This window comes from Cibotium barometz, chromosome 10, assembly GCF_041138505.1.
Source record: "Cibotium barometz isolate CiBa-2024 chromosome 10, ASM4113850v1, whole genome shotgun sequence".
Taxonomy (NCBI): Eukaryota; Viridiplantae; Streptophyta; class Polypodiopsida; order Cyatheales; family Cibotiaceae; genus Cibotium; species Cibotium barometz.
In genome coordinates, this window is record NC_141055.1 from 38,776,929 (window position 1) to 38,789,173 (window position 12,245).

Sequence of the window (12,245 nt, forward strand, 5' to 3'; positions counted from 1 at the left end):
GGAAGGTAGAATTGGACATAAGCCAGAACAATGGACTGAACAATTCGAAGCCGTACATGTAATGGCCAAGTGGAGATCTTCCAATATTCTAGTTTGTCCTTAATTTTGTTTAGCACCCAAGATATTTGTTGCTTATTTCTGATTTTCCAGCCAATGGGATAGCCCAAGTGTCTTACTATGCTTTCCGGATAAATAATCTGGCTGGGCCACAGGATAGCATGCCAATCACAATGCTTGAGAGGTAAGAGTTTTGATTTCTGAAAATTAATCTTTAAACCAGCTGCCAACCCAAAATCTGAAAGAGTATCCATCAATAGACGAAGCTCCACAGGACTGTTCTTTGGCATGAAGAATGAATCATCTGCATAAGCCTGTGCAATGAAAGGCCGTGAACCAGAAATCTGAAGCCCCTCTAACTGTCTAGTATCAACCAGATGATCCATGTAAAGAAGCAAAGGATGCGAAGCAATAGCATAGAACAGAGCACTGAGAGGGCATCCCTGTCGAACTGATCGTTCTAGAGTCCAAGACTCAGACAAATGTTTCCCTATAAAGCATTGAGCAGTGGAATCTGAGTAAAGCCAGTATATGACATTAACTAGCTTTGGCCCAAAACCAAGTTTAAACATGATTTGAGAAACATAATCCCACTGCACCGTATCAAATGCCTTTGCCACATCCACCTGCATGACCAAGACATCTTGAGCAGAGTATTTTGCATATTCCATTGCAATGAGAGTATTGGAGATATTATCATGTATATGCCTTCTTGGAACAAAACCATATTGCCTGGGATGAAGTCCATCATGAAGGATATCCTTTATCCGGTGTACCAGCATTTTAGCAATAAGTTTATATATAACAGGCATCAAAGTGATAGGCCTCCAGTCATCCATTGTTTCACACAGAGGTTTTTTGGGCAGAAGCTTAACCAGACCATGTTTCCAAGCTGAGGGAAGATGTTGATGCTGCCAGGCTACATTAACGAGCTTCAAGATTGGACCCTTCAATTCAGCCCAGAAGGCTACAAAAAATTCAACTGTCAAACCATCCCAACCAGGGGATTTATGTTTACCCAAATGCTTGAGGGCTTCATCCAATTCTGTATCTAAAAAGGACATTTCCAGCATTGAAGCTTTTTGCAAAGAAACAATAGGAGAAACAAGCTCAATAAATCTGCTCCGAGCCAATGCAGCCTGAGATGTAGAAGAAGATGGTAGAGAAAAAAGAAGCCGAAAATGATCCAGACATTGTTTTTCTAACTGAGATAAAGACTGGGTCCAAAGACCATCCGATTTCCTGACTCTCATGATAGATTGACTTTGTCTGTACATGTGTAAATTTCGAAAGAAAGATTTCGAGGAGCAACCCTTATCCAGCATAGGTTTAACTCTAGCCCTTGTCTGCCATTTGGAAAGCTTGCGTTTATCATGAGCATCAATTATGGAAGAAGCACAAGACAATGAATTCTGTTCAGAAGCAGAAAGAGACCTTTGATGGCTAATCTGTACCAAGGACTGCTTGTATGATTTTGCCCACTGGATATGCTGTCTAGTTTCTGCCATGTACCATCTTCCATATTCCTTAATGACATTTTGAATACGATGTACAAAGGAGTTCCAAGCAAAATCCAGATCCTCCTGAGCATGAGCTAACAATGGCTTACAAGCCAATCTGATCATTTGCTGTAATTTTTCATGAGAAAGATATAATTGATTAACCTGCAAGTGTCTGACTAAAGAGAGCTGAATGTCGTCCAGAGGCATACCAAAAGAAAGGTTGAGCCAGAGTGGAGTATGATCAGATAGTTGTTGAGAATAATCAGTCCACATTTGACATGTATAATCATCATATTGCTGAGCATGAATAAGATACCATTTATCAAGCCTGGCCCAATATTCTGTAAAAGCATTATGATGATATGTGAATCCCAAAACCGAAGGGTGAATTGTTGTCCATAAATCTGCAGTATGAAGAGAAGAATTCATATGTTCCCATCGCTGGATTTCAGAGGGAATCATATGGGATTTATGTGTGGTATTGTCTTTCCAGTGAGGGGAATTATTAAAATCACCACAAAGTAAAGCATTTGAAGACCAAGGATATTGGTTAATGGAATCCCACATTTGAGCTCTGGAAGCTGAAATTTGATAAGCATACAAGGAGCCTATTTCAAAAATCTCTCCATTGATCATGCATTGGATAATCATCCATCGGCCATAAGGATCATTAAATGCTACACAGGGCTGCAGATCATGTCTGGCTAAAATGCACAGCCCAGAGAATCGTCCAGATCTTGCATAAAATATATCATAGCCTGAAAAGAACCCATGCTGGCCAGCAAAAGAATGCTGATTATGCTCTTGCAGACACACAACATCAGGATGAGTATTGTTTATATAATGCCATAGGAGTCTCCATTTGTGCTGATTACAGAGGCCCTGTATATTATAAGAAAAACATTTAAGAGAAGTACGCATGAAAATATGTACAAGAGATGAGCAGTCCTTAAAGAGAAAGGGAGGCATCAAGCCTCTGCCATTGCCACAGGGTCTTGCTGACATAGTTACCACGGAACGTCGTTCCGCCTTCCTGGAACGCCGGAACGCCGTTCTGGGCGAAGGCACGTTCCCGGAACGCCGGATCGTTCCGCAATTTTTTATTTTTTTATTTTTTTATTGCCGGAACGTTTGTTTTGCTTGCAGAAATGTATGTTCATGTCTTGGGGGAGCAAATATTAGGAAGCATATTTGGCTATCCGTATACAAAAAGTTACATTTTTTTGTGTCATATGCTGACATGTCATATGACGTGGCGTTCTGCGACGTTCCCGATCCGCTCCCGTTCCCGTTCCCGCTCCCGTTCTAGCATCCGACGTTCCCGGAACGTTCCCGTTCCGTGGTAACTATGCTTGCTGACCCTCAAAATCCAATTCCCTGACTAAATCATCTTCTTCACAAAGTGGAATACCCTTCTTAACTGCATTGACCCATGCTTTTGAGATGGGGCTGTCCGAAGAGGTAGAAGGTTGGCCAGGAGACGGAGCAGAAGCATCCCAATTGCGAGATTGGAGAGGTCTTTGTTTGAGAGGCACCGTCTTCTTTGCATTCTGCCAACCCTCGTGAGAAGATGAAATATTTTCCACTAGCTTGCTTTTTCCTTTATCCTTATTTTGGGCTAAATTGGCTTGGTTCCCTGTAGGAAGTGAAGGCTTTGCTCCTTTAGCTTCAATCTTTTCCACATAAGTCTTTTGACCTCCTTTATTAGATGATGGAGGAATGGCAGCTGGAGGAGGCGGATGAAGGATTGAGGGACACTCCGAAGCTAGATGCCCGAACTTGTGACAAGAGAAACAAGCTCCGGCAAAAATGCCCCATTTCAAAGTGAAATATTTCTTTCCCAAATTAACACCCTCAATCTCAACTGCAATAGAAGAGGGGGTTGGTCTATCAGTATCCCATAAAATGCAAAAACGATTTTTGTTACCTGTGGGACGAGGGGGACAAATCACTTGTCCCAAAGTCATCGCTAAGCCTGGAAGCTCTGTTCTCATATAATCTGGGAAATCAACAACTTCAACCCATACAGGGCAGTGATGTTTGATGAGATTCTGATAATCCTTGTTAGGAGACCAGGGCATGACGTGCACCATTTGACGACCAAAAAATAAAGGGGACATTTCCAGCATCTTTTGTTTTGTCAATACATCCAAGAGATGAACTTCATAAAATCCTCTGGAGGCAAAATAGACTCCTTCTACATAGCATCCACCTAGGAGAGAATTCACCCATTGTCCCACATCATTAGCCGAGGGTATTTTACCTGGAAAAAAGATGATGACTGCAGTTTGAGAGAGCTTCTTCAGAGGATGCACAAGAGAAGGTAACTTCATCTTGTAAGTGAGTTCCGGAGCAGGTAGTATCCATTCTCTTCTACTTTGTTGAAAATCCTCATTCAACATGTCAAACACATAGGAAGCATCTTCAGATGAAGGAGCTATGGGGGGCAGAGATTCCCTTGATTGTCTTTTAGGTTCAGGAGAAAGAGCTCTCTTGACATAGTACTTGCTTGATTCTGCCATCGAGACCAATCGATTCAGCAGGAAGACGCAGATCAGGGAAAAAAGGGGGAACAGCACTATTGGAATGCAATCTTACAAGGAGAGGAAAAACAGAGAGCTGAAGCGACTTATACAGAAGGGGAAAAATAGACCTGTAGCGAGGCACAGCACACACGCATACACACACACACTCCTATACACGCACACAGGTCGAGGAAGAGATGAAGAAGAGCATTACTGTGTCAGCCCTGCAGTAATCTACGCGACCTTCTGAGGCTACCCAGATGCTCTTTTTTCTCATCGCCAATTCCCGATACAGTCCTGGGACAAGCACCTCACCACACGTTCTCTCACACGAGCAGGCGAACAGGATGAGGGAGCAGACGAGCAGGTCGACAGAGCAAGGGAGCAAGTCGACAGCAGGCGAGCATGTCTTCGGCGGCCTCAAACACTCTCACACACCCATGTGTGCACTAACATGCACACACACACACACACACACACACACACACACTCTTTTAAGTGCCGTTCCCTCCCCCGTCCCTGTTCCCTACTTATGGCCGTCCCCGTCCCCGTCCCCGTCCCCGTTCCCGTTCCCGTTCCCGTTCCTGTTCCCGTCCCTTGTCTCTTGTGACTATGATATATATATATATATGTGTGTGTGTGTGTGTATAAATATATCTATATATATATGTGTGTGTACATATATCCATAGGTCAATGTGCTGTTAGCTACATACTGATAGAAGAAAGAAAAATTTGCTGAGCCACTGCTGGAAATGGTAACAGGCAGGCATAGACTGGTCCAGAGCTTCTAGGGAGAAAGCAACATGCTGAGCTGAAGGCAATGTTGGGAAAAAACAACAAGGTGCAGGGGTGAGGCGCTGGGGGAATGTAGACATGTGATGGGCTGGGCTGGGCTGTATAAGGGGGGGGCTTGAAGAATGAATTGCACTCATGTACGTTATCTTTTGGCACTCTGCATGTTTTGTGAGGGCTGGTTGTCAAAACTCAGTGTCGGCAAGGTCTCAATCCCCTTCTCACTGTTTTGGCAATCCTGTTTAGACGTTTGCATCCCAACTTGTCAATGGATACATTCCAACGCCATTGACAATTGTGGTGTGCCTTCAACTGACTTTCTTTGATGTTGCAACCTTGGGCATTCATCAACTTAATTCTGCTCATGTTTATGCTCCTCTCTGTGGAAAGCAAGTGGTCTGCCTCCAACAAATAGGTCCCATTATGTTTGCCCATTCATAACAATTTTTTTTAAAAAAAAAATGTCGAAGCAATCTTTTTTGAAACTGTAATAGCTGTGGTACAGCTGGCAGCCATACGAGAAAGTGCTTTGCGCTCTAAACTCTTGCAAAAGCTAAGCGAAGCAAACCTTTATGGGCGACATATACAAAGACAGGTCTGTCTTTCTGTGGCCAAACTTAATCTGAGTTTTCAATGTACATGCCTTGCTAATTGTAGCAGCTGTTTCTTTCTGGGAATATTCAGCTCAATTTTTGCATGCTTAAGTGGCATTGTAAATGTGATCATCATCATCACTATCATCGTCATGATCATGATTATCATCATCACTAATCGTCATTATCACTAACCACATCCTCATGCTCCTAGTCATTGTTCTCGTCGATGTCATCATCATCATATATCAGATGAAGCTCTATGATGTAGTGGTAGTTTTACATTAACATGAGGGGGAGTTTTCTTCTAAGTTTCCAATGTCGTGAACCTCAAATTTTATCAGTTACTTGAGAAAGAATCGGCATTGTTGAAGTGCAAAAGTGAACTGGCAACCATGGAGACTGAAATCCAGGTATAAGTGTGTTGCTACCACTTTCTTGAGTTTGGCTACTGTGCTCTTTCCTGTTGCTCCACCATCTTGGAAGTATGCTAGACTTGCTTTTAATTTTTGGATTTCCAGAAAAGGCTGATTTGACATATGCTTTAAACGAACTCAGATAAATTCGATCAAATTTTTATTGCAGTATGCATAATTAGCCTAAAGCACTAGCAGTTTTGGTGCCATTTTGAGAGTCAAAACCTCTTGCACCGATGAGATTTCTGTTCCCATCAAATAGTTATTGTTAACCACGTCAATGGCTGAGAATACAATCACTACCATTCCACTTCCACTACCACTACCACTATCACTGTCACTACCATTGCCACGATGTTTTTTAGTCGGTCAACTGATCACAAATCATGCAGAGGCCTAATTTGTGAGCTAGCTGTAGAAGACGTTGCAAGGCGTCAACACTCAAAATTTTCCATCCAAGTTATAAGGTGTTTGATGGTTAACAATGTGGCTGACTTCTCCATGACTGATGTTTCTATAGCAAATTGACTCAGAAGGCATGCAAAATTGCTAATATATTTATCAAGTTGATTAGCTCTATCAAGTTAGCCTATCAATTAGGAAAGAGTCTAGGGGGTTGTTTGAAACGGGTTTCCTAAAAGTTTCAAATGGGTTTCGCAAAATCAGTCCAAAGTTTCCTACAAGTTTCCTACCTACAGGTTTTTGCATGTACAAAATTTCAAATATATACTGTAAAACAAACACTGAATGCATGGAATACATGAAAACATCAATTTGAAGCCTACAGTCTTTGAATCACAAATAACAAAAACCATACAATCATCCATCATCAATGTCAAATGATTATGATTCATAGACCATGGTCCACCGTCCATGATCCATGATCCAATCATCCATCATTCCATGCGACAAAAAAAAATCATACATGACACTACATAGGTTTAAAGTTTGAAGTGTTCATGTCACATGAATCATGATGAATCAACATTCATGGCCCAATGTCCATATGGCATAAACAATACAAAATAAATCATGATAAGCCACATGGCTCATGGACAATGGCTCAGGCTCTCAGCCTAGCTAGTAGCTAGTCTTGCAAGTCCTCAATCTCCTTGCCCTCATCATCGTCAGACTCAAAATCGGATGTGGAGGAAGACTTAGCTGCTGCACTCGCCTCAGGTGGTTCTCTGGTACTAGCACCTGCTGTAGATGAATGTGCACGAATAACATGTGTAGGTGCCGTGATCTCCTCATATAGCATGGCATAAATGTTACGCTCCTCTCAAGGAATCTTTGGGACTTCTTTCACTTTCTCAATGTCGATTTTATCGACATTGACTTCGCGAGGCTCGATGGGATTGCTTACCTACTCAATCAGGCGGAGGTTGCAATGACAAAATACCAACCGCTCTAATTGAACAGTGGGCAACCGATTCCTCTTCTTTGTGTGGAAGAGGGCCCAAGTGCTCCAATTCCTCTCGCAAGGACCCGAGCTACAATCCTGTGATAGGATTCGAACGGCGAGGGATTTCTGTCATAATGCATGCAACAAAAGAAGTTCAAGCCCCTGTTAGTAATAATTATGCTACAAGTGGATTCTTATGCAAGAGTCAAGAGTCAAGAGTCAAGACTCACCAAGTGAGGGGTGCTGATGCTATATTTCTCCCACCATGACACTGATTGTAGCTGTCTCCCCTGCATTTTGGCCGTCACTGAACCAAATTTAAAGCTACCATTTCGGAAAATAAGCAGCTCATCCTCCAACTGCCTTAGTTGGTCCACATCCCCTCCTATGTAACTCTGGATGTACTGCTGCCATCCATTCTCAAGCTCCTCATTTCTCCAAAGAGGATGCAATATGTGAGTAATTGCATGGATTGGTCTATGAAACCAATCCCATCGTGTGTTCCACACGACTCGGATGTCATGAATCCTAAAAAAACAGCCATGAAATGTATAATGTCATAAACCTAATATTATACAAGATTGAAGAATCAAAGAGACTAAGAGAATAAGAGTGCATGCATAATGCAGCATACCTCCTTGTTGATAAGACAGTGCAGCGGTTCAAAGCTTCACCAATTCTATCCATGAACTCATACAGAAGTCCAAGAGTGTTGTCCTCCATGTCCGTGATGTGAAGAACACTATAAATAGGCTGAAGGGCCTTTATGAGAGCTTCAACCTCTTGCTACCAAGTGTCCCTCATGACAACGCATACAAACGCAACGGCCTTGGGACTATCACGATCATCCCAAGCTGTCTAGTCTGTGGAAACCACTGTGCGTAGGAGTCCATGGCGGACTCTCACCAGCCTCTCAACCACAATGAATGTGTATGTAAACCTAGTGGTAGAAGGTTTGGGAAGCTCTAAGTCGCCGTGTGCCCGATACATAGCAAGCACCTTCGGCCTCTTTGTCACAAACTTTACTAGCATGCGAGAGGTCTCAAAGATGTCTGACACCCAACCTATCTTTGCCACATCCTCCATGAGGAGGTCCAAGCTGTGAGCAGTACATGGAGTCCAAAGAATGGCAGGAAAAAACTCCTCAAGAATCCTTCCCATGGAGACAATTTGAGCCATCATCAGTGATCACCTGCACTATATTCTGTGGCCCAATCTCCATGACAGCCTCTCGAATGTGTTGCCAAATGTACTCACCTATGACCAATGTTCCTGCTTTGGATGCATCTATGGCACGCAAGAACATTGTGCCCTTGCATGCTGAGACGAGGATGTTATAAACATTCCTATTCGACCATCCATCACATAGAAGAGTGCATCCATATTTTTGCCATGTTTCCTTGAGCGGCGCTACCTTCATCTCCATAGCTTCTCTCCCTTCTGAGCTCCCATGTGCGCAAGGCCTCATAAGAGGGCCCCTCCCACTCACATCCTATGTGGCTGATTGCCCTCATGGCCTTTTTCCATCGTGCGGTGCGCACAATATTGAAAGACAAAGCACATTGTATGAAGAGCTTTGTCAGCTCTCATGTGGCCTCTTGCTTTGCCTGCATCTGTAGATTGGCTTTGATACTCCCTTTTTGCAAGGCCTTGCCAATGGGGATGGGAGTCCTTTGTGCCCGTGGTGCAAAGCTACCTTTTGTAACCTTTTGTTTCTTGGATACATTGGTACTACCTGTAATATAACTGAGACATCCACATCTTCCTCCTCCTCATCTTCATTACTCTTCTTTTTTGCCGGTAACTTCATTTGGGCTAATAATTTGACTCTCTTCGACTCTTGTAATGATGCCTTGAGAGCATCCGGCACAAGTGGACAAGGGCCAACCCCCTTCCTCGCTAAACCTGTGAAATGGGCCTTCACTTGGTCTATGCTGCCACTGGACTGCAACCCACAGTATTTGCACTTCCATTTGGAAGCACCTCCACCCTTGTAGGAGGCCGATTGGATCACATGGGTCCACATAGCATCTCTTGTGCGAGGCATTTTGTTGAAGGAATGTGCCTGCAGAGAAACCCCCAATTTTCAGTGTGAAGAAAACCCCCAATTTTCAGCATCTCCATCTTGCCCCAATTTGGCCCAAATGAGCAAGTTGGTATTGAGCAAATGTGATAAAAAAACACACCTGGTTGCAGGCACGCGACCCGAGGGAGGAGTGGCGGATTTTTGAAGAAAAGTGCAAATTGGGGGCGGCACAGATTTCGATGTTGACGATGAGGGAGAGTGGCACACAGAAACAAAGAAAATACTTTATCAAAATAGTTGCATGGATTTCGACGTTGGTTTTGGGGGAAAAAAACAAGTAAAAAAATTGCCTGAAAAAAACGCGTTTCCTACAAGGAAACGTTTCCATGTTTCCTTCCTTGAAGGAAACGCGTTTCCTGGCAACTATGGATCAGGGGGAGATTCCACTGCCTATTTAGAAAGGGGTTTGGGCCGTTATCTCAGGTTATGGAGTATCCGGATCAGCGTTGTCTCGAACTCTTCCTATCGGAGATCCGATGACACAGAGTTATTATTCACAGATCCTCGACCCGGCACTCATTTGAGTCTACCATCACGAGTTTTTCCCGCCCACCACAGGAGGAGGATACTCAGACGGATGAGGCCACCACAGTACCGACGAGGGGCCCACCATCTTGCCCCTCGACTGGAGTTACGTTGCCTCGTGCCGCCGCACTTTGGAGAGCCAGATGGCCTCACCCTCGTGGACCTCCAACACCCCAAGCTCACTAGCCCTAGATTGATGAGATCCTTGCCTGCCACAGAGCATCTATAGGTGCTACCTCGTCCCAGCTTCTCCTCGGCCCTGCAGATCTAGGAGCCCCCCTTACCCCCTCATCGATACTAGACATCCTTTATGGACCCCCTACCATACATCGATGGATAGCTCCCTCTCCACTCACACCCCCATATCCTCTATACCCACTTTGTATCCACGATGATGAGAATGGTGATCCTCCATGATGAGGACGACAATGAAGATCCATATATATCTACATATACGTTGGGATTAGTGTTCTTTGCTCATGTTTTCAAGCCTCACTTTTTGGGAAATTTGCAGGCTCTTGTGGGCTTGGCTCAAGAAGCTGCAAGCGAGGGAGCAAAACCAGGCTCGAGGAAAATAAATGGAAAATACATCCAGTCTCACCTTGCTCTGAGGCTTGAAGGTAATTTGCCCATGTGAATATGATTCTTTAGGAAAGAAGGCCTCGGTTTTTTATGATTCATACTCTAATTCTAACTTTGGAATCATAGCTTTGCATTTTAACAGTCTTTTGCAACTTTTGCAGAATTGCATGAGCGCTTGCTTTTGCAAGTGAAAGATATAGATGCAGTATGCTATCGGGATGTGCCGCTTGTTTGGTATGGGATGGCAGAGGTAGTTGCATTTATCATTTCTTGCATATAAGTTTGTGGTATTGACCAGTTACTCTCAAGATGCATGGAGAGAGAGAAAGAGGGAAGATTTAAATTAATAACTACTAAAGACCCAAAGGGAGAAAGAAGAAAGATTTAAATTAATGCCTACTAAAGGCCCAAAGGGTCTATGAGACCAAAAAGTGTCACAAAAGGTCCATGTGTAAACTAAAGATCATAACATGGGGACAGAAAGTGAATAAAACAAAATAGGCCCACAAACTAAACGGGCCCTACATGTACAATGAATAGTGATGTTAGTGAGACTAGTGGAATACATCAGTTGTCATCCTCCTCTACTACAGTATATGTGGAGGCAATTTCCACCACCCGAAGGGGTGTGCGTGTGTGTTGGGGGGGGGATGCCGTACTATGTCGTCCTTGTATGCTTGGAGCTGGTGGGAGGAGGGCCCAGATCTTGGGGTTTGTGCGTCAAGTTCTCTGGAGGGTCTGTGCTCTTTCATGACACCACGCGTGTGAGTGGACAGTACTTGTGTGGGCTGGGGATGCCAAGAGCTGGCTTCCTCCTTGGAATTCTAGCTGCTAGTGGGTGCAGGCAAATGAAATCAATGATAGTGATCTGGGGTGTCATGTAATGGCTGCATGATCCTTGAGTCTTCTGCTGATGGCACACGTCTAGCAACAAAAGATCTAGGGATCTCTGGTTGATGTAATGCATCACCCATGACGAAGGGCCAAAACCTTCTCTGAAGGGGCAGTTGAATCTCCCTGCATCTCATGATATGATGGGTATTTGAACAAGTAGTGCTCCTCTATCTCTAACTCCCCCACTCTGCATAATCTGCATATGTGCTCCTCCCGCAGTATATCCTTTTCTCTCCCTATCGTCTCAATCTGAAGGCGGTGGGAGGATACCCTCAACTGGCCAATGGTAATTCTCTTTCTAAGCACACTACAGATGTAATATACAATTTCTTCTATATGTATCTGGGCAATTGGCATGTACCTTTTATCGACTTTATATGCATCTGCTTGAAGATAAGGCTATTACTGTTGCACTTAGGGTTAGCAGAAGCTATCTAGCCGAAGGTGGATAGTAGATACTCATACTGTGGGTGTAGAGAGAGAGAAAGAAAGAAAGAAAGAAAGATATATTAAGTGTCTACTAAAGACCCAATGGGCCTATGAGACCAAAGTGATACAATAATGTCCTTGGCATATCTCATCATGGAATGGAGACCAATCACATTGATGGGGGCCATGTATAAGATATTTGCAAAGGTCTTGGCCAACAAGTTGTAGCGATATCTTCCTACTTTGATTCATCCAAGGCAATATGGATTTCTTAAAGGTCGGAATATTTTGCATAATATACTGAATGTACAAATTGGAATTGATTATGCAAGGGCCTCGAGGCAAGAGGTGGTTATGATTCAACTAGATATTAAAAAGGCTTATGATCACGTTAGGTAGTCTTTTCTTTCATAGCTTATGTGGGCTATGGAATTTGG

The 12,245-nt window shown here is 43.6% G+C and overlaps 1 protein-coding gene across 4 annotated transcripts in view; it reads left to right on the plus strand.

Moving 5' to 3' along the window:
• Positions 1-12,245, plus strand: part of LOC147634879 (PROTEIN TARGETING TO STARCH (PTST)) — a 112,510-nt gene that overhangs the window by 38,838 nt on the left and 61,427 nt on the right. For 2 of the 4 annotated variants that reach the window (XM_086804095.1, XM_086804093.1), the window contains exons 3-6: positions 5,384-5,473; positions 5,816-5,884; positions 10,418-10,523; positions 10,647-10,735. In XM_086804095.1, the coding sequence (XP_086660221.1) occupies positions 5,384-5,473; positions 5,816-5,884; positions 10,418-10,523; positions 10,647-10,735 (354 nt within the window). The remainder of the gene's footprint in view (positions 1-5,383; positions 5,474-5,815; positions 5,885-10,417; positions 10,524-10,646; positions 10,736-12,245) is intronic. The other 2 variants (XM_086804094.1, XM_086804096.1) reach the window with 2 other exon arrangements.